This window comes from Aulostomus chinensis, chromosome 10 (assembly GCF_037954235.1).
Source record: "Aulostomus chinensis isolate RoL2024-O1b breed Wild chromosome 10, RoL_Achi_v1.0, whole genome shotgun sequence".
Lineage (NCBI taxonomy): Eukaryota > Metazoa > Chordata > Actinopteri > Syngnathiformes > Aulostomidae > Aulostomus > Aulostomus chinensis.
In genome coordinates, this window is record NC_141329.1 from 27,989,489 (window position 1) to 28,011,773 (window position 22,285).

Sequence of the window (22,285 nt, forward strand, 5' to 3'; positions counted from 1 at the left end):
CCTGGGCGCAGGAAGTGATGTCACACATACGGACCAAAGGGGCCCAGGATGCTGTATTGAGATGAAGCCCACAGCTGTAGGTGTTAATGTAGGGTCGTGCTGAGGGTTGCAGTGCTCTGAATATGCGACGCGTGGCTTAATCAATAACGCTGCTGCTCTGTTGTGTCGCTGCAGCATGACTGGGCTTCCTCCACCGGCCAAATAAACAAACTAGTTCGATATTTCTGGCTCAGCCTCTCGCTCGCTCTTCCCTTGAAACAGGTGAAGAGTCGGAGGTGAAGAGACACGAAATTGAAAACGATGCTCTGGCACAACACCCCCTGGCAAAATGTCCGCGGTTCTGCTTCGCTGACGTTGGTTTATGTGTCACACTGACGTTTCGTGTTCACGTTTACGTTTGGCTGTCGCGATTTCACACATGTAAGAAATCTGGCGAAACGTTTTGTCGTGGCTGGAATGTCCAACTCCAAATCGGTGATAGCAAGCGTGGGATGAAGAGAGAGAGAGCACATGGCGTTGATGGTTTTCCGCTCCAGTGGGCATGTTTTTTTTTTTTTTTTTTCAGCACTGTCACAAACGTTATGTGACAAACGAATTCCTGGGGTAGCCCGCTGCTGTCACACTGGGTTCAAAATGATGTAGAAACAGAAGAATCTTTGAGGCTGCTCTAATGACTGGAGGGGATTGAGGTGATATTGCTGAACAAATGAAACACCCCTTAAATATTTGGGATGACATGATACTGGAAGTGAAGGCTTGTGGTTTTTTCCTACTTCTTTCTACAGGAGGTATTTTAAAATTGCAATGCCCTGCCAGAAACCGTTGGACTGTGTTTTTCATCTCTGTGTGGTGCATCATAAAGGCTTCAAGATCTCAACAAGGTATCGCGGCAGTTTATAAAAGCAAGCAGTGTAACACGCAGGGACGTCTGAGGCTCCATTAACTCAACAACCGTTCATCTGACATCAAACTTTGCGTGTGCAGCTAATAAACCTCCGTTCGTTTAACTCCACGTTCTACATACTGCATGCGACCTCACTCACAAATCCCTGCATGCATTATTAAGCTGTATTGTGCTCCCTCTGCAGTGTATGAGAAAGTGTGCGAGTGAATGAGGGAATGTGTGTAGGTGTGTGTGTTGGCGGGTGTACGCAGGAGTGAGAACAGCGATGAAGTAGTGATGATACCAGCACTCTGGCCCAGAGCGAACGGTAAACTGAGACGCAGATCTGCAGTTATATTTTTGTTCTTTCAATCACTAACAGTTATATTTAGATATTTGTTTGGCAACGCAGTTGATGCAACATTTAAAACTGGGCTGAGATGAGTTGCTTGAGGGAGACTGGGAGTTGTGTGCCGCTCATTCATCCCAGGGTGATCGCAGCTCTTAAACCGGGTCTGTGTGTTCTGCTAAAAGCTGTGTGGTTGCCACCAGAGGATGTGATTGAGCTCATCGAGCCCGAGAGGTCGTGATGTGGTATTGCCACGGGAGCCGAATCCGCGCGGGGAATTTTGAGTCCGCTGACTTGGTGTCAGAAATAGGAGCTGACTTCCTGTCAGACTGTAGTCTTCACTGGTGCAGCGAGTTTCAGTTTCATCTCATGTCTGTGTCACATGACACGTCAGCTCACGATGTCCTGACAGGGCGTGTTTGAGTCTTTGTACCTCCCATGAAGGACTGCGGCCCTTCTGTGACGGTGACCAGTGACGACTGTAGCGTACAGACACGGCGAAGCGGAACCTTTCAGCTAATGTTAGCATATGGGCTTGTACAGTCTGCTGCTGTGGCTTGCTAGCTATAGCAGCAGTGTCAGTCGTGGCTGAAACAGTTGTTATTTTTACTTCCTGTTCTCTTTGAAGTATTGACTGGCCTTAGTAGTAGTTTCGTAGTAAATATTCAAAAAAATGCTTAAAATCTGTTCTGAAATTTTCTTCCCAATTGCTAAAAATAGTTCCTCTGCATGAGGAACATGATTCATACGTTCTCCTTTGAGATGAACACTCCCTCGCCAATAAAAATGCACACCCTCGACAGATTCAACCAGAACATTCCCAGTCTTTCTGAGATATCTGCCATTATGTTACAAAAAAAAGGATTTTCCTGATTACATGTTCTTTTTTTTTTTTAAAGCTTTCAGATGTATTCAGGGAATTTGACCGAAATTCCTGGATGAAAGTTCCCAGAAATGTGTTGCTCAGAGCTTCATCCTTCTGTGACCCGGATCAGTCTTCAGGATCCAGATCGCCTCCTTGTTTGTTGTTTTCTCAGTCGCTACGCCGCTCGTGTTTGCTGCAGCTGCTGTGGGGGACAGTTCAGCTTTTAGTTTTAGATTCTGTTTGACCAGGTGTTTCCTCAGATTAGCTCTGCTGCCAGCGTTGCCCTTCGCATTACTGTCGTTCACATCGTCATGTTTTGAAAAGTGTGGCACCGATGGATTTAAGGTGAATCCGTACGGAGTTGCCAAACCTTCCTGTAAAGGTTTGTTTTTGTTAGAGTCTCTTACATTTGTGGTGACAGTGAGGAGCTCTTGACTTCTAGTCTGTCGGTTCCATTTGGGAAAGAGAGGGAGGCGACATGCAGAGTCTGCCTCTTTACCTCCTCATGTCAGTTGGGTAAGTGCAGTGACAGGAAATCTACCCCATCGGTGTGTTTCAGTCTGTGTTTGTGAGCTTTCAGATGCTCTCAGGACAGAAAATGTACTCGGGGAGTCAGAAAAGGCAGAAGTTTGAGAAAGATTCAGCCCTTTTATTCTGTTCTTCCGGTCAAAGTGATGCTTTTACTGCAGCACAGAGGAGGTAGATGGAACAAAAGCACTCATCTGCACTTCAAACTGGACACCTTCTGGGAAATATGACATCAGCTGTGCGTGTGTGTGAGGGTGTGTGTGTGAGTGTGAGTGTGTGTGTGTGAGTGTGTGATTATGTGTGTGTGAGTGTGTGTGTGTGTGTGAGTGAAAGATGCAGTTGGGCAACATCTTTAAAATCACATTTTAAAGCTGATATACTGTGTATTTGATAAAACTGCATCTTAGTTAAAGTAATACTTTACCCCAAAAAGGTGTTGTCTTCCTATCCAGCACTCACACCAGGGTTGGTAGGATCTCTGCGTCCCTTCTTTGTGACTCCATAACTACGCAAGCCAGGAAAGGCCTCACATTCTCTAATTTTTTATGCTGGTATGTCGATGTGAAGGGGCAACTAATGAGTAATCACAAGGTAACGGCCGTGTTCCAGGGTTCCTATCATTACGACGTGTCATTAACTGCTGCTGGGACCAGCCGCCACCCACAAAGCAGGCAACTCAAATCTGGTTTATGTGTCAGAATCAACCTGCAGGTAGAGGGCGCTGTTGCCCAGACCTAAACTTCCTCTCTCATGTTGTAACTCTCAATATATAATGAGGAAAATAATTTGAACACTCAGCCGAGTGTTTGGGTCAATAAGCGTGTGAGTAGAACATCGCATGAATTGAAAAAAAAGTTTTTAAAAGGTGGGGGGGGGGGGGCTCATGCTCAGGCGCTGCCATTGTGGTGGAGGAAAGGAATTCTCACACGTGGAGTAAATATTGACACAATAGCTGTGGTGGAATCATCCTGACAGCCATACTGACCGGCCGAGTGTGAGTAGGAGCAGATGTCCACCGCCGTATACGCGCCAGACAGCAGACTGGATGCTCTTGTGGCCCATCTGTTAGCATCAATGTTATGTCAGGATGCTTCTGCCTTTTCTTCCTCACTTTGTCTTCCTCTCAGTTTTTATTTTGGCAGTTTTTACAGCACAAACGCCGTATTAATGAGTCCCAGAACCGCATTCATTACCGTAAAGCTACAGAGGAAGTAGAGCGCTCTAGTGTTGGGTTTGTGTCGGTGCAGGTCTGAGCAGCAGCGCGTGTGCGTGGCCCTCTGTGAACGGCAGACTGGGGAAGTGTGGAGCAGCAGCACTGAGCCTGTGGGTGAAGTCGCTGGAGCCCACGCAGCCCACCCACGCCAACCCACTCCCACATGAGCAGAACCAGAGTGAACACTGACGTAACTCAGGAACACGGAGACAGGCAGGATGTTGAGTGGTGCGTCCTCTATTTCTAGTTCATATAGAAGCTGCACACACATTCACACCCCGGAGGTGTCCGTCATATTGACTATATTAATATGATATAATATAATATAAAATATAATAAAATATTGAGGAAGTATTTGCTTTTTTAGGTTGACAGATTTCGTCCTTTTTTGTCTGTTGTAGCTGAGTTTGCGACAACAGTGTTTGTGTCATTTTTTAACATTTAATCATGGAAGGTGACAAAATGGACAATACAACCATCAAATTGATGTGTTTGATATTGACGAAGCGCTCGCTGGTGGTGTGAATCTTCACCACACTAACATCACGATTCACCCGCCGCCGTTCGATTGAATCCAGTCGTACGACGCAGCTTGGCGTGTCTCGTCCCGAGACGGCGATGAGGGAGTAGCAAGCGCCTGCCTGTGCTGCTCTGGTCTTCCACGTGGACCTTTTCATTGATGAAAACAGTTGGTTTCCATGGCAGCGGGGAGGCGCTCTCCAGACCCGTCCACAAATGAAGACACCCGTGGGCTTCATCCATCTGTGATAATAACTGACTTAAGTCTGAATGTTGTTGATTCTGAAAGAGAAGCAGACGCTGTTTGTTTTGAACTTCCTGTAGTTTCAGACGTTCATTCATTAACTATGGCGAGCCGGGTGGGGGTAGGGCCCCACGCTAGCTCTTGGAATGGGCCCCCAGATGCTCAGGGCTGCCCTTGGGGACGAATAAAGACGACAGATGAAAATTAACTTTCCTCTGCCAATTGTAGTGTCATGTATTTATGTTGGTGCAACCTCGCTCTTCCCCAGCAAGGCTTTGCATTTGTGGGTGGATGGTGGATGGTGGGGGGGGGTCACTGCAGAGAGAAAAGAAGGAGAGCAGGTGTATATGAGGGTGTGTGTGTGTGTGTGTGTGTGCGTGTGTGTGTGTATAACGAGGGGTTCAGAGGGGGATGAAGTACATCAAGGGGAACAAATATGAAAGAGTGTGAAGTGTTTAATGGGGCATTTGCACACACACTCTCTCTCTCTCTCTCTCTCTCTCTCTCTCTCTCTCTCTCACACACACACACACACACACACACACACACACAGCTATCCTTGTTAGGACATTCCATTCACCTCCAGTCCCATGAGCAGCCTAATTGAAGATCTAGTCTCAACTGGGAATTCAGGAATTACATTTGGCTACATTAGATCCGGTCCTCGATCCCCAGGGGGATGAGGGGTCCTGATGCGGTGAGTGTTTATACCAGAAAAGGTCTTCAGTAGGTAACAGAAACCATCCCCCCCCCCCACACACACACACACACACACACTCACATATTCATTTTTACAGTGTTTCTACTTAATTTTCCCTTTACAACATTCAGAGAATATTTGTGGATGGAAGTACACAAAGAAAATGAACTCAGACTGGATTCGTGCCTCCAATCACACCAGTCCTGTTGAGTCTGATGTCACCACCTGCCAAGCACCAAATGCTGCAGGCTTTTGGAGAAAAATGGGTCCGAATATCAGGATTTCCAGTCACACCGTCTGATTTGTTGCTGAAGCTATCGTGGTGGTGATGATAGAGCAACGTTTGGTTGAGGAGGTGTCTTTGCTTTTTATCAGAAGGGTTATATTTGTATGCTCTCTCTAAACGTTTGACTCTAACCTAACATCTCACCGTCATGAGCAGCTTTAATAATCCCTCTGCGTTCCTCAGGAGGGCCAGCATCTGATCCTGGAGAAACCGGAGCTCAGCCCCGTGGTGCGGAGGAAGCTGGAGGAGATCAGGGAGTGCTGGCAGGATCTCGAGAGCACCACTCAGGCCAAAGCCCGTCAGCTCTTTGAGGCCAACAAGGCTGACCTCCTGGTGCAGAGCTACGACAGCTTAGACCAGAGACTGGGCCAGCTGGAGGGTCAACTGGCCTACGTAGACCAGGGGCAGGACCTCACCACCATCAACAGGCAGCTGAAAAAACTGCAGGTTCGTAACAAATTTCTCCGTTGGTTGGCAGGCACCTTCCCTGCACTGCTGGTCTGCCCCTCTAGATGGCTTTGTTGTCGCCGTGGTTGGAGCCTTCATCACTCAATCCGGCACCCAAATCATTTATTGGATTCTTGGTTTAATGATTGAGTTCTGAAGCTTCTGCACCCTTTGACCTAAAATTACGAAATGTATTCCACGGCTTTGTTTAGTCACCCTCTACTTGAACATTTCATGACTCTGCGTTTTCGTCAATATGTGAGCAAACGTTTGGTGAAAAGACTCTGAGCAGCTGCTGTTCCTGGGAAGATCAGCATTCAGCTCCTCCTCCCTTTTCAGCAGCCTCTGGCTCCTCTACTTTCATGGCAACATTGCTTTTTGATTTGAGTTGATGGTCTCTGGAAGCATTCTGTCACCACACCTGATCACCTGCCTCCAGAATTTCATCCCACAATCACAGCACATCAGAAGCTGTCGATGAATGGGCTTTGATTACTTTTTATTTGCCAAATAAATCAACAGATTTAGATCCCCTCTGATCACTTTCTGTGACTGATTCCAGTCTTATCTTGTTACCGGTGTGTAGGTAATCCACAACGATGATCCCTGCGAGTTGGGCATTGATTTTTGCTACATTCGTCTCAGATTGCCTTCAATCGGATGGGTATTTCTGTCCGTCAGTATCAAATCCTGAACATGGAGCAGCTTGTACATGTGGTCACCTGTCATGAGAGATCTCGTCTCTGTGGCGGCGCAACTGCAGACGGAATGCAGTCTTTCTTTTGTTGACACTGCCAGTAAAGCCGTTAGCGCTGCGAGTCAGCTGACCAACAAACTGTCCCCAGCAGGCTGGTTTGGCACACAGATTCACCCTCTCATCCTTCCATCATTTCACCAGACATCTCTCACTCTCCTCTCCCGCAGCATGCCGCTTACAGCTTCCTTTAACAGGCTGCCATTAGCTCTGCTTTACCACATCCTCCTCACTCCAAACCAAACTCCAGTACCCAGCATCCATCCTGGCAAGGGTACAGTAACCTTCACTACACTTCATGTCTGTTGCTGTCTTGGGTTGTGTTTCATCTCTTCTCTGCCTCTCGTTGATGAACATATTTCGATTTATTTGACAGTATTCTGAGTATTTGTCAGTTGAAGTCGTTACTCCATGAGATTCTGTGATTGTAGTGAGTACATGTAAAGCATTGCTAGCAATGAATGATAAATACATTTGTACTGTATGCTAGAAATTAATAAGGGGAACTGGCGACTGAATCTTAGCTTATGCCGTGGAAGGTAGCAGTTAATTCTGTCCTGCAATCCACCCCAACCTTTCTGGTAACACGCTGCCCCCTGTTGATTTGGAGTGTGAAGCACTAGCTCGTTCAGTTCAGCTAAAACTTTAAATTTTATATTAATTTTTGATTTGAACTCAATCAAAAATTAAAGCAAATACACGACGTTTGTGTCTCAAACTTCACATCCGACTCCTTGCCTCTTCATTTCCTCTTCCATGACGTCTTTGCTGTCCACCTCCATCTTTCTCTCTCTACTTCTTTCTCACCTCTCTCAACGCCTCCCTCCTCCTCGACACATCCCCCTCCGTCCATTGCTAACTGCCACTCTACGCCTCCTCCTCTTCCTCCTCCCTCCCAGACCATGGAGTCCCAGATGGAGGAGTGGTATAAGGAGGTGGGGCAGCTCCAGGTGCAGGCAGCATCGATATCACAGCAGACACAAGTCAAGGAGACGGTTGCTGAGCAACAGGTCGCCGTTGAGGCCAGGATGATGCGTCTGATAGAGCCACTGAAGGAGAGACGGCGTATCCTGCTGGCAACCAAGGAAGTTCACCAAGTGGGACGAGACCTGGAAGATGAAATTGTGAGTAAACACACAGAAACACAGGCAGACGTGTGTCATCACTTAAGGGGACCCTGCGTTGATTCCAGACGTTTGAATAAGACATCAGGTTATCAGGTGTTGAATCCAGGGGGCTTTAAATGAGTTAGAAAACTGAAACCTGGTTTTAAGGTTCTGATTATCTTCACTAAGTATCTTGAGACCTTAAAGGCAAGCAGTGTTTTTCTGGACTAAAAAAACATCACTAACCTTCCGTGATGATGAGTAGATGATGACTGCACGCCATTTTTTTGGGGGGGGGGTGAACTGTCCCTTTAATCACTTAATTTCAACTGGCATGATTCGAGCTCCAGTTCTTTACAACAAAAAAATATAAATAGATTCATAAAATCTAGATAATCACAGTGGGTTTAATGGTGATGGCTAAGAAGGTTCAGCAGAATATTTCTGCACATTCACAGATGCTCGATCTCAGCCACAAACTCGCCGCAAAATTAATACTTACTACTGTGTGTGTTGTTGTGGTTGCAGTTGTGGGTTCAGGAGCGCCTCCCGATGGCCATGTCTCAGGAGCACGGTTCCTCCTTGCAGGCTGTGCAGCAGCTCATGAAGAAGAACCAGGTAAGAAAACCAGACCCCTGCAAACGCAGTCTCTCCACCCAGCACATATGCTTGTCCTCTCTGAGTCCCCGGATCACGGTAGAGCTCACAACTCGCTGTCAGGAAGTGTGAATCTTCTAAGTCAATGTGGTTTACATGCAACATGGCCGAGCCTGACGAGTCTGTCTGGTCTCCATCCATCCATCATCGTCTTCCGCTTATTCCTTACTAGTAAGGGTCGTGGGGGGGTGGAGCCTATCCCAGCATCTACGGGCGAGAGGCGGGGTTCACCCTGGACAGGTCGCCAGTCCATCACAGGGCCAACACAGAGACGAACAACCATTCACACTCACATTCATACCTACGGTCAATTTAGAGCATCAATCAGCCTCGTCCCCAAATTGATGTCTTTGGACTGTGGGAGGAAGCTGGAGTACCAGAGAGAACCCACACAGGAACAGGGAGAACATGGAGACTCACCCAGAAAGATCCTGCGCCCGAGCCGGGACTCGAACCCGGAACCTTCTTGCTGTGAGGCCACAGTGCTGACCACTGCTCCACCGTGCAGCCCTGTCTGGTCTCTAAACTACTTTTTTTTCACGCAAACACGAGCCACAAAATGTCACGGTAGACAACACAGCACAGTGTGCTAGTCAGGATGTGGTATAACAGATGCTAACCTTGAATAACCTTTGACCAGTGCTGGGCCAGTTTGACAGACAGGGTGAAAAGTAACTTTTACTGATCATTCCTTAAAAGAAGTGATAAAATGACTTTACTTGTTTCTCTAAAGTAATTATGTTACTTGTTACTGTTTGACTTTTGCACTCACACAAAATCAAGTTTCTGTTGTTTTGCTCCGACTGACGCGATTTCAGGTGCCGTGCTGCGCGTGCGTGAGGTACCTGAACTGGGACACAGCATCCAGTAACACAGCATCACGTGGATCAGAAACTGTAATGTGATTCCAGTTGTGGCACCGGTTGTATTAACTGGTGGAAGGATGTTGGGTGCTGCCCAGTTCTCCACACTGAGGGGTTAAATGGAGAACATGTTCTGTTGGGATGATCAAAACAGTCACTTCCTCTTTCCTGTTGTTGCTGCTCCAGACCCTCCAGAAGGAGCTTCAGGGCCACAGGGGCAGGATCGAGGACGCTCTGGAGAGGGCGGCGGTCATAGCCTCCATACGCAGCCCTGAGGCGGACTGTGTCAGGGCGGGCCACGACCAGCTAGCCCAGCTATGGGCTCTGCTCTGGGCTGAGACTGAGAGGAGACAGCTGGTCCTTGATGCTATGTACCAGGCGCAGCAGTACTACTTTGATACAGCTGAGGTCGAGGCGTGGCTGAGCGAGCAGGAGCTGCACATGATGAACGAGGAGAAGGGGAAGGTGTGTGTGTGTGTGTGTGTGTGTGTGTAAGGTGCCTGGCCATTTGAAATTATAAAAAAGTCATCATCTATCCAGTCAAACATGCTGGTTGTAGCTGCTTCTCCTCGTTGTAACAACCAATCACACTTGTTACTGTAGCCGTCGTTATTATTAGTCGTTAATTTGTGTCTATTATTTTGAAAGTGAAACATCCTCATGCTCCTCCCACCAGGATGAGCCAAGCACATTGCAGCTGCTGAAGAAGCACCTGGTCCTGGAACAGACCATCGAAGACTACGCCGAGACCATCGGCCTGCTGTCACAGCAGTGTCGGCAGCTGCTGGAGATGGGTCACCCAGACTGGTGAGCTTAACCTCTCTAGTCTCACTCAGTGCTTGAGTTTATTGCTCTCGTTCTCCTCCTGACAAAACTGAATTGCCGTAGTTTAGCAATATTACTCTTTGGTTTTAACTGAATTTCCTTTTTTGATTCTACATGGTTGTCAGAGACTAGAATTACTGGAGAGTGTCCAGTATTGAGAGACCTCCAGTTGCTTTCTTTACTCTTAGTCTTTTGTTTGTTCACCTTTGTTTACTCATTTCAACAGTTTTTGCAGTGTAAAGATGTGACAATTATCAGCGTAAATGACAAAAACATTCATATTGCATAAAATCGTACATACAAGTCCCTCTGTAGGGCCTGGACATGTAACAGATTTTCACGTCTCTATTCTCAGCGAGCATATCAGCAAGCGCCAGTCGCAGATCGACCGTCTGTACGTGTCACTGAAGGACCTGGTGGAGGAGAGGAAGAGTCGACTGGAGCAGCAGTACTGGCTCTACCAGCTCAACAGGGAGGTGGACGAGTTGGAGCAGTGGATCGCTCAGAAGGAGGTGGTCGCCAGCTCACCCGAGCTGGGGCAAGATTTGGAGCATGTATCTGTACGTGTGGCTATGGATCAATGATAGCTGTCGGAAACCCTCTTTTACATGCAAAGATACAAACCACCGCCCGGTGCGAATAAGTTAGTTCTCTTTATTTCCAGGTCCTGCAGGAGAAGTTTACAGAGTTTGCTTCTGAGACGGGCAACCTGGGGCAGGAACGAGTGACGGCTGTCAACCAGATGGTGGACGAGCTCATTGACTACGGCCACTCAGAGGCGGCCACCATCGCTGAATGGAAGGACGGAGTGAACGAGGCCTGGGCCGACCTGCTGGAGCTGATGGAGACCCGGGCGCAGATGCTGGCCGCCTCACACCAGCTGCACAAGTTCTTTGCTGATTGCAGAGAGGTACGATGAACGAGCGGCGTTGGTGAAGTGATGATACGGTCTGCTCTGGGGCAATAGAGCACCACAGGGATGACATGATGACAATGGTGAAAATAAGCTCTGTGGCAAACAAAAATAATGGGACTTAGACATTTTGTCCTTGTTTGTCAGGTTTTAGCCCAGATTGGCGACAAACATCGAAGGTTGCCGGAGGTTCGGGCTCGGCAGGGCAGCACCGCCAACACCGGCACGCTGCAGAGACTCCTGCACAGCTTTGAGCAGGACATACAGCTGCTGGTCACGCAGGTACGGCAACATCTAAGATGACTCGTTTCACTAATTTACTGAGGAAGTTACCGTGCATGGACCCGGCAGACACATGTACGCTAACAGGGTGATCACTCTCCACCAGCAATGATGAGTATCGCACAGCGTCACCTGGTGGCAACAGGAAGCGGCGCATTGTTTCACAATTTGATCTACTTCTCTTAGTTGCTGACCAGATCGTCAGATTTGTCAGAAACACGGTAAGAACTTGACGATGGGTCAACGTGAGTTGTCCTTAAACAGCGTTTAAGGACAAAATTCAAGCTGAATTTAAATCACTGTCACATCACCGTGACTGTGTGAGCTTTCTTGAGCTTTAAGTGATGCACAACAGCCTCATTCATGGTGAGTGTGTGTTCTCCAGGATCACGAGCGAATGCAGGAAGTGATATTTGTACTCACACAACATACAAATATTATCGTGTTTCACCCTCTTCCTCTGTCATGCACCTGTGGAACAGACGCGCTTTTTACCGAAGAACAACATTTTTTCCTTTCTTTTCATTTCTGTTTGTTCATGCGTCACCGCAGGTGCGTCAGCTGCAGGAGAGCGCAGCCCAGCTAAGAACGGTGTACGCCGGCGAGAAGGCCGACACCATTGCCTGCCGCGAGCATGAGGTGATGCAGTGCTGGAAGGAGCTGCTGACGTCCTGTGAGGAGTGTCGGGTGCAGATCACCACGGAGACAGACAAGCTGAAATTCTTCGGCATGGTCCGAGATCAGATCATGTGGATGGATTCGATCATCTGTCAGATCGGGACGGGAGAGAAACCCAGGTACTGCTGCACGGGATCTATGTTGACCTCAGTGTTGCATCACTGGAATGTGTGAGGTGTTCACCAAATATACCATAATGGTATCATCCATGCTGACGTCCAAGCAGCTGTTTGTGTGTGTGTGTGTGTTTGCTGAGCTGCTGGTTTGTTGCCTGCAGGGATGTGTCCTCGGTAGAGGTGCTGATGAACTACCATCAGAGTCTGAAGAGTGAGGTGGAGGCTCGCAGCCAGAGCATCCTGGAGTGTATTGACATGGGCAAGATGCTGCTGGCGGCTCGAAACCCTGCAGCTGAAGAGGTGAGCTGATCGAGTTCAAGTGGCGTCACCGCCCCCTTTGATTTGGACCGTTGTGATGTTGTGATGTCACTGACTTTGATTCCCAGATCAAGGAGAAGCTGGACAAGGTGATAGCGAAGCAACACGAACTGTCCGAGAAGTGGGACAAGCATTGGGAATTCCTGCAGCAACGTGAGTTCACCATGACATCAACTAATCTACATCGGGTAAAAGAAAAGATACAAGTACGAGATTTCTCTTGTTGTGTCTTTAGTGTTGGAGGTTCACCAGTTCGCTCAGGAGGCGGTGGTGGCGGAGGCGTGGCTTACAGCACAGGAGCCCTTCATTAACAGCAATGAACTCGGTGGAAGCATAGATGAGGTCGAGCAGCTGATCCGTCGACACGAGGCCTTCCGCAAAGCTGCTGCCACCTGGGAGGAGCGATTCAGTTCCCTGCGCCGTCTCACCACGGTACTATTACCTCGCTAATCATTATCATTAGTATCAGTACCCTTGTAAAGGTCCGTAGTACCTGCACGGAAAACACAATTTAGTCAGGTGAAGTACTTCAGGTTCAGAAATCTCTCCTCATTGGCTGAGCTGCTCCTGTTTCTGTTTACAGGTAGAAAAGTTGAAAGCAGAGCAAAGCAAACTCCCCCCAACCCCCCTGCTGGGGCGTAAAGTCTTCCTTGACCCCCAAGATGCCTTACCCAGTCCCTCAACTCTCCCCCGGCTCCCACTCTCCCCTGTCCTCAGACAGACCATCTATGAACAGAACGAACCCATCACTCCTCCCTCGCCCTCACCCGCCACCCCTACACCCTCTCCCTCAGCTGTGGCTCTCCGGCTCGGCTCAACGGTTGCTAGTTACGCTCCTGTGATGAACGGCTCCAGTTACCGCCACACCCTGGAGGCACGGCATGTCGGTGGTGTGGTGGGTGTGGCTGCTGGACTTGGCAAACCTGCCCCCTCCTCAGTTGCCTCAGTTGCGACAGCGGCCATGCTGGTCTCAGCCAACCAGGTGCGGGAAAGTGCCACTGTGGCCAAAGACCAGGCGGTGAAAGCGATGAGTTACCTACAGCCAGTACAGGCGGTGAGGGAGCTGGAGGTGAAATCATCTCCGTATCTACGGCAACCCAAAATCAAACACATGGATGATGCGGTGACACCACTGCTGGTGGCCAGCCGGCTGGAGAAAGCAAGAGGGAGGGAGAGAGACATGATGATGGGCGAGATTGGGACGGAGAAAGCAGAGGTGGCTGTGATGGCCGAGGTGGTGCTCCAGGAGCCGAGCCGGGAGAGGCTGCACAGTGACCCCACCAGAGGGCCTCGGGGGTCCAGGACTGACCCGTTGGGCCACGCTGAGCCACAGGTCCAAACCCCAACCTCCCATAGCCACCACCGGATAGAACGACAGCTGTCCAGCGAGCAGCTGATCCAGGCCCGCAGGGACGAGCTGCCTCAGGAGGTGTGGAGGGAACAGGCTGAGAGACGGGAGAGACGGACACTGGAAAGACAAACATCCAGCGAGCAGGAGGGCCACGGCAGCCACGAGGGCCGGAGGAGAGAGAGGGACCGCCACCGGCTGGAGCGCCAGGAGTCCAGCGAACACGACACCGGGAAGGAACACTCGGACCGACGCTCAGGAGGAGGGTGAGGCTCAAACGTTTCTTGTAGACTTTTAGACTGCAACTGTGTGTACTAACACAAGGCAAAACTGCAGGTTGATCTTTGCTTGCACTGGTATGTTTCAATTTTTGGATTGGTAGCGATTTTCTGATGTGCATTTCCTCCACAGAGAGAAGAGAACCACTTTGGCAGAAATTGTAGAGCAGCTGCAGGAAAGAGAAGCAGCGCAGGTTTGGACATTTGTGTGTTCAGAAGCAGTCAATTCAAATTATTTGAGCTCCTCGGGGTGCGTTCTCAGAATAAAGTTTCTGAGTTTCAGCAGTATTTCACTCATAGATGACCTGATTAGATGGACTGCATTAACAGGGTTTTGGCTATAACGCTAACATCCACATGCTAATCATGGCAGGACAACAGCAGGTGTGAGTCAGCAGTCTCCTGGCCGTAACTGCACTGTTCAGCTGAGGTAATTCTAGCTCTGCTTTTACTGCCCCACAATCACTTCAGAGGCTTGAATATGTGCCACATCTCTGCTGGGTCGTCCCTTTAAGAGCAGATATTTTCTTTACTGGCAGTGAGTGTGAAGCCAAACTCAGGTAAACTTTGCCGCTCATTGATTCCTGCTGAGCTGCAAGGAGGAGAGTACTCATGTATATAGATGGATCCCTCCTACTGTCTCTACCCCTCCAGGCTCGTGGTGAGGTGCCCCGCCTTCCTAACGGGTTACCAGAGAAGTCTTCCCGTCCTGACCGGCCTCGAGCTCGGGACAGGCCCAAACCACGGCGTCGGCCACGACCGAAAGAGCCCGGCGATACGACACGGCGATCCAGGTCCGCTCCAGCCCAGAGCAGCCCGGCAGTCCCCCAGCCACCGACACACAGTGCACACCACGAGGGCTTCCTCTTCCGCAAACTGGACATCGAGACCCTGAAGAAGAGCACCAACAGGTGGGTGCTCAGGGTCAAAATGATGAGCATAACACGTGGATGCTGGAGGTCATAGAAGTGGAGGCTGATGTCATCACTGACAGACTTCAGGGAATCTGATTGACCGTAAAACGGTAGAGGCGAGTCGTGTTCTCAGAGTTTTATTTGGTTCTCCAAACTCTACTTTGCTGTCTTGGAGTGGATGGATTTTCAACAAAAGTCTTGACTCGTGTCAGACACTCCCCCAATCCTCAGTCCCACTACTCCACTCCCACTCCAGGTCCGTGTCCTCGTCGAGGGTTAAACCTGAATGAAGGATTCTTTGGTTAGCTGTAAGAGTGGCGTCAGAGGGGAGTGCTGATGGGGAGGGTCCCGCCAGAGTAAAACCCAGCAACTGCACAAACCTCTACTGTCTCTTTCTGATGACATCACCCCCCCCCCCCCTTTTAACTCAAGATTGACGACGGGCATGACTCAAGCATGCTAAGCTAACACATTCTGCTAATAATGTGTCAGACATGTTGACCAGATGCATGTGTGACTCTGGCTCAGACGACACAGGTCCCCGCCGCCAGTCCGCAGGTCGACATGGCGAAGGCAGCTTCTCAACAGATAAACTGTATGACTCTTTATACAGATATTGTCCGTTAGAAGCGGTCGAGTTTACACTTTGTGTCTCAACTGCTGCTATGATAGCTTCACCACATTTTCCTGGTTTGTTTGCTAAATAACGTTAAAAAAAAGTTCTGCAAAGAGGAAATAATTCTGTCAGTCTTTCCTTGAATTAACAGAAGTAAACAAGTCACTTTGACCACACGCACAGGTGGTCATGCATGATGCTCACGATGGATCACCGAGAAGAAAGCACAGCTGAAATGAATGGCCGGCTGGTGAATGTCGTGAGATTGGAGGTTGATGGTGTACGCTGCCTTGTGTTCAGTTGCTTAGCAACACACACAGACACACGTTCACTTTTGGGGACATTTAATTTCCTGGAGACTTTCCCTCTTCACCTGCTGTTTGGCTTACTCTAACCTCAGCCACATAAACCCCAATAATCAGGTCCCACTCAGCTTTGGTTCCCAGTCAGACCAGCTCCCCCCGGTCCATCTTCAGAATCAAACATGTCCCCAAAAGTCAGCGAGGTCAGAAAGACGCCACCTGGCCTCCACGGATGACTGCCCTGCTTCCTCCAGAGAGACACCAGCAGGAAAGTCTCTGGCTGCACTGCCCCCTAGTGGCTGGGCTGACCACACACAGCTAATCATCCCCCTGCAGCTGCGGATGAATCCCACAATGGACGAATGTCTCACATGTACATGGCCTGTTATGTACATGGCAAGGTAAAGCAGAACCCCGAATGGCACCGATGTGGACAAGTGTGAATCTCCTCCAGATCCTTGTTTGGCTGATGCGAGCCTCTCTGTTTGCTCTGGTTTGATTGGACATGAAATTCCTGTCAGTTCTTTGAGGAAGGACTGAGATTCGACTTGTCTCTGTAACGTTAGAGACGCTCAGTGTGTTTATGTGCAGATTAATATTCTGATTTTATTCTGGACAACTTTGAGTAACTTGGGATGGGAGTCGGTGCATGTGAGCGGTGCTGACCAGGCTTCCTGAGGGCTTCAACAGGAGAGCGTCAAGTCCATTTTAACTTCTCGGCCCTACCGGTAAAAGGCTAGGAAAAAGCCGGTAATTGTCGTGCTCAGTTTGCAACCTGGACATTTCATTTTATTTGACCAATTGGCAGCCTTTGAGGAGATATGGGTGTGGTTTACTGTTTGTGTGAGACAACAATGGCACCTGCTGAAGTAGGTTAGCACAGAGGCTACTGTAGCATCAGAGAGCACCCCTGACAGCTTTTCGCCGTGATGTCTCCACACCTTCACCCTCCACATCCATTCGTTTATCAGATTGATTGAAGTTTGCTTGCGTGATGAACGGCGACAGACGGATGCTTCACACAGTCACCTGACAGGTAGTTCTTGATGGCCATTTCCAGACAGTTTCCCCGGGAGATGCGTCGGGTCACTGCATCGTCTGTCATTAGTGTGCAGGTGGATCCTAAATCAGTGTATTAAGCTGCACACAGACAGCTGGAGGTGAGCCACACCTGAGTTTTGGGTGAAAGCCATGAATGTGCATGTGGACACACTCCCATGGAGGATGGAAGCATGACCACACGTGTCCTTGCAATGTTGCCAAAATGCCATCTAACCAAACTCGTCTCTCTCCTCTCTCCTCCCGTCCTCGCTGCTGCTGGCTGCTCCCCTCCTCTCCTCTAAGGTAAGTCATGTATAAGCGCCACGTAGCCTCTCTCCCCACTCTTGCACCCCCACCTCCTCCCTCTGGCGTCCGTGTGTCCGTCCCTTCGTCTTGTGTTTGTTCAGCAGTGTGTTTCCTCCTCCCTTCTTGGCGCTGGTCTTTCTCGCCTACCTACCTGTATGCTCTGTTCAGGTGAGTGAGGTGTTAGCTAGGCAAGAGCGACTCTGCAGCTCTCCCTGACTCTTCACATCTCCCCCAAACACCAACTCCCCTGCCCCCCACCCCACCCCACCACACCCCCCACCCACTCTCTGACCCCTCCCGCCCTCCCACACCACAGCAGGTCATGGGTCAACCTGTACTGTGTGCTGAACAAAGGGGAGATGGGTTTCTACAAGGACGCCAAGAACACCACCACGCCGTACAACAACGAGCCGATGCTCAGCCTCTCCCACTGCCACTGCGATGTCACCAATGGCTACAAGAAGAAGAAGAACGTCTTCACCCTCAAGTACGTTTTCTTCTTCACTCAGTTTCATTCAGTCTCCGTTAGCTTCAAGCTAAATACACGTGGCTGGTGGCTTAGCATAGAGGCTACTGGAGCATCCTTCCACACCGCAAGCAAGCCGCGCTGGGGAAGTGAATCCAGACCTCCATCTTGATGTGGACCAGAGTCTGGGAGAGTTTTCCCACCGAGCCAAACAAGCCGAACTGTTGGATCAAACGCACCAGGGTTCAGTAAGAAGGACCACAGAGCTGAGGTGTGAAAGCAGCCCAAGAGTTTCTGACCATAATTCTTCTTCTCTTGTCCTAGAACGAAAGACGGCAGCGAGTTCTTGTTTCACGCTAAAGATGAGGTGAGACTTTCTTGTTTCTGTTTGGAGTTGAAGGAGTTGTGCAGCCCCCTTCACTGACACGTCTTCCTCTCCATCCAGGACGACCTCAAAGCATGGGTCAACAACATCGCCGCCAGTATTTCGGAGCACGAGGAGATTGCCAAATGGGGTCAGCCCCAACCAACTACCTCATCCACCGACGAGGGCACACGGCGAGACGGCAGCAAGGTGGACAATAGGTCGGAACGTGGCGCCGAGAGGATCGAGCCAGCGGAGAAAGAAAAGGAAAAAGAGCGGGAGAGAGAGAAGGAGCGAGAGAGAGGTGAAAGATCTGAGAGGTCAGACCGAGGTGGCAAGTCGGAGGCGAAGCGCTCGGAGAAGTCCGGTAAGAAAAAGTGAGTCTGGTAAAGGACTGGTTGGGATTGAAGCGTACGAACTCTGGATGGGAGGCCGCAGACTGAACGCCCCCCTCCTGCTCGCCGCCTCTGAAGCGGTTGGATGGAAAGTGACACACAGGACGGATGGATTTGGAGCCGGAGACGTCTCTCTCTTCCTCTCTCTCTCTCTCTCACTCTCTCCCTCTTCCTGTCTCTTCTGTGGTGTCTCTGTGAGAACACAGAGTCACGCTCCACGTACTCTCCCTGGTGGCTGTTTGGGGAACTGCGGAGGGTGGGGCGGCACGAACGCTGGAGAGAGACGAGATCGCTCGAAGACTGTTTCTGATGGCTGGTAGTACAATAAAACGTAGCTCAGCTGTTCCATGTTTGTTTTTTCTATGAGATGAGCTTCATGTATCTCCCGTCTGTCCGTCCTATCTACTGTATCTATCTGTCTGTACGTCCAGACGTCTCACACCTCTCCATTAGTCCCCCGAAAGCAAAAGAAAGAAATTATGCCAAATGTTGCACACACACACAAACCTAGAAGGACTGAGTTTCCCTGACGTTATCTTATCTCCGGGTCTGGCCCTGAAAACAAAACATGCGCTTTTACTTTGATACCAAACGGCAGCACGTTGGTCCAGAGAACTGTCGATATGACGAACTTCAGAAACGTCAGGAATATCAAAAACTGTCAGTGAAAAACGCTCAAAGGCTTGAAATGATTTTCTTAAATGTGGTAAGCGGCCTGCGAAAGGAGCAGCTTCCCTTCACGGGTTTGTTTAGCACTCGAGCCTGGAGGTGTCGAGCCTGACGTGGCGGCGTGCTCCGACCGAGACTCATCTGATGACGGCCTCATTCATTAAGATGCTTTTGATAAAATATTCCGACATGAACCCTTGAGGTGACAGCTCCAACGAGATGTAACCTGCTGATTTCACCGTCTGGTTTCCTTGAATTCCCGGCGGTGGAGTGACGAGGGAAGTGCCGCCAGGCTACAGGTGGTCTTCAGTGGACGCGGTCCAGGCAGTCTTGGTAGAAGTGGGTCCTCCAGAAGCTCAGACTACCCCGGGGAACAGGGTGCTCAAGGTTTCCAAGCAGCCAAGACAGCTGCTCTTAGCCTTGAGTGACGGCTGACGTGTCGGCATGTTTCATGCCATGGTTCTTGTCAGTGCGCTGTTGCAGAATTCCCCACGTTTTCCTTCCACCGTCTGTCGCAACAAGCTGTTTTCTCATTGGTTGAAAGGTCGGCGGTAAACGAGGTCGCAGTAACAATGGATAATTAATACGTGATTTAAACTCCGAGTGCAGAGAGGGGGGCGGGACAACCGCCAGGACAGCTTGGGAGGGCGAAAAATTGAGAGTAAAAGCAAATAAACAATAAAGGAAAGCCACAACAAACAGTGATGTAACCAGTAGGGGGCACTAAAACGCTCTGAAGCGCCTGATAACCGCACTTTTCCTCCAAATTTAACATCAGATTTATTTTGATTTAAGTCTCTCCAGGCCCGTGACGTCTTTGTGGCGCCCTCTACTGGTCGGTGGAATGCGGCTCAGACTGAGGACGAGTCTAGTAAACCTGAGACTCTTTACAAAGACAGAATACCTCCATCTTCTCCAGGGTGGTCTGTGCCGCTGAGGGACTTCAGCGAGGCTCACGGGACTGCGTTGTCTCTCCTAAACTCCTGTTTGCTGCGGTCATAAGCACAGATTTTATTAATGAATGAGGCCCCACATCTGTGACACATCTGTCTACTGTCAGATATCCTTTGTTTTACCCACAAAAATCTGTTGCATCCCTTTTTTATAGAGAAATTTTTTAAACCTCTTGGTTGTGTGTATGCATGTGTGTGTATGAGTGCTGCTCTCTGCTCCCAGGGTCTCCATAGCTCTCAGGTTACTTGTGTTCGTGTGGGCTCATCATGTGTTTGTCCCCTCAGATCCCCACCTCAGTCTTCCAGACACGTCCGAGCCACTGAGCGGACCTCCACCGCAACACGCAGGGAAGAACGCTCAACACGAGGTCAAACACGACACACTGTTGAGCGCCAGGACAGTCCTGGTATTTAGAGAAAAGCTGGTCGGTTGGGACATCGCATGTCTTGCTTGGAGAGAAATCACATGCTTGTCTTTTCAGTATCCACACACACGATGTTCGGTTTTCTTTCCTGTATCATGAAGCCATAAACCACCTGATGAACGTCACATGAGCTGGTGGCGTTTGCTCTGAGGGGACCGTCCTGGTCAGGAAGAATTTAAAATCCTGTCACTTGTTGTTTTGACCGCTTCGGTCTGAATTCTTTCCCCATCGGTTGTTTTGATGTTAAGATGGACCTCAATGATCACTGCATTACCCCTTTTCCACCAGCAGGGGAGACGGGCTGAGTGATGGCATGAAAATAACTTTTTTTTCACAAAACGTCAGCTTCATGAACAGGGTTAGTGAAACTGTCAGCTGTAAATACATATATTTATATACCTTATATTCGCCTATAACGTCGTGGGCCTTTCTTCTCTTCGGGGGAATTATTTCACGTGTAGCGTTGATATCGAGTATGTAAATACAACAAGACACGACTGTAGTAAACAGTTACCAGTATTCAAAACATTTCCTCTCTTTAGGTCATGCCTTTGAAATAAAAAAGGACTTAACTCATCTTAGAAAAGATATCAAATGAATAGGATGGCGTGTTACGATTCTGGCTAATCTGCTGTCATCTAATAATCTCTCAGAACATAAGAATGAAATCCAACACCGCCACTCCCCATCACACTGGCGGGAGTCCTGAGATTAAAGAAACACAATAAAAACTCACAGAGCTCTAAAACGTCAGGGCTCCCACGTGGAGAGCACATCGGCTGGTTGGAACGGCCCAGGCTCACATTAGCGGTTAGCTGCTGACCATTTCTATGCCTTGTTGTTTTGATACTTTTAGGAACTTTTTATGGTTTGAAGATGTAATTTACAACGGGTTTTTTTGGATTATTATTCTAGGTTGATAGCAACTTGAGTACCCTCACAAAGAGCGGTTTAGTTTGAATCAGAATGCTGGCGTTTACATGACCCAAACTAATGTTGGTGGAAAAGCTGGTGATTTCCATGACTGTGTGTTTAAAATGGCCATCAGTCTCATTTGAGGGGAATGTTATGTTCCAATTTCTCCCCTCCAGGATTTTAAATACTCCTCTGACCCGTTGGTCTGGTTGGTTTGACGTAAGAAGTGTCGAGAAATGCAACTGTCTTTTTCTAATATATATATATATATATATACATATATATATATATATATATAAATATATATATATATATATATATATATATATATATATATGTATAAAATATGATTTCAACACAATTTATGCATCTATCTAGGTGTGAATGCCAGATCAATGCAGTCATTTAGGTGCATGTCGGACACAGCAAACAAAGAGGTGAATTTTGAATGAGCTCCTGTTCGAAGTGTGAGGTGATGCAGTGTCACATTCTTACAGCCTAATAAACTGACTCACTGTTGCTGCAGGCGTACGCGGGGCAGATCACGCGGGCAACGCTAACCGGCTCTCTGAACGACCGGATGTGTGAACGTCAGCATGATTGACATCTTACCTGCCTGTCTCTGTGTGTCTGTGCCGTTTTTTCTTCACATCAGCCTCAGTCTGTCAGCCGAGATGGAATGATGAATAAAATACCTTTTGGTCTATCAGTACGATGTCATAGTCAGAGTTTTTTTTCCTCTTTTTT

At 48.9% G+C, this 22,285-nt stretch overlaps 1 protein-coding gene across 4 annotated transcripts in view; it reads left to right on the plus strand.

Moving 5' to 3' along the window:
- sptbn4b (spectrin, beta, non-erythrocytic 4b) overlaps positions 1-22,246 on the plus strand; it is a 72,349-nt gene extending 50,103 nt beyond the window's left edge. Inside the window, exons 33-50 of one of the 4 annotated variants that reach the window (XM_086216820.1) lie at positions 5,771-6,034; positions 7,688-7,912; positions 8,423-8,512; positions 9,601-9,879; positions 10,091-10,221; positions 10,595-10,799; positions 10,904-11,149; positions 11,300-11,434; positions 11,987-12,231; positions 12,390-12,528; positions 12,615-12,699; positions 12,782-12,978; positions 13,130-14,160; positions 14,306-14,366; positions 14,827-15,083; positions 17,668-17,838; positions 18,142-18,184; positions 18,263-22,246. In XM_086216820.1, the coding sequence (XP_086072946.1) occupies positions 5,771-6,034; positions 7,688-7,912; positions 8,423-8,512; positions 9,601-9,879; positions 10,091-10,221; positions 10,595-10,799; positions 10,904-11,149; positions 11,300-11,434; positions 11,987-12,231; positions 12,390-12,528; positions 12,615-12,699; positions 12,782-12,978; positions 13,130-14,160; positions 14,306-14,366; positions 14,827-15,083; positions 17,668-17,838; positions 18,142-18,184; positions 18,263-18,562 (4,104 nt within the window). In that variant the 3' untranslated portion in view covers positions 18,563-22,246. Of the gene's footprint in view, positions 1-5,770; positions 6,035-7,687; positions 7,913-8,422; positions 8,513-9,600; positions 9,880-10,090; positions 10,222-10,594; positions 10,800-10,903; positions 11,150-11,299; positions 11,435-11,986; positions 12,232-12,389; positions 12,529-12,614; positions 12,700-12,781; positions 12,979-13,129; positions 14,161-14,305; positions 14,367-14,826; positions 17,349-17,667; positions 17,839-18,141; positions 18,185-18,262 lie in introns of those variants that run through there. The other 3 variants (XM_086216821.1, XR_015118221.1, XR_015118222.1) reach the window with 3 other exon arrangements.
- The last annotated feature ends 39 nt before the right edge of the window (positions 22,247-22,285 follow it).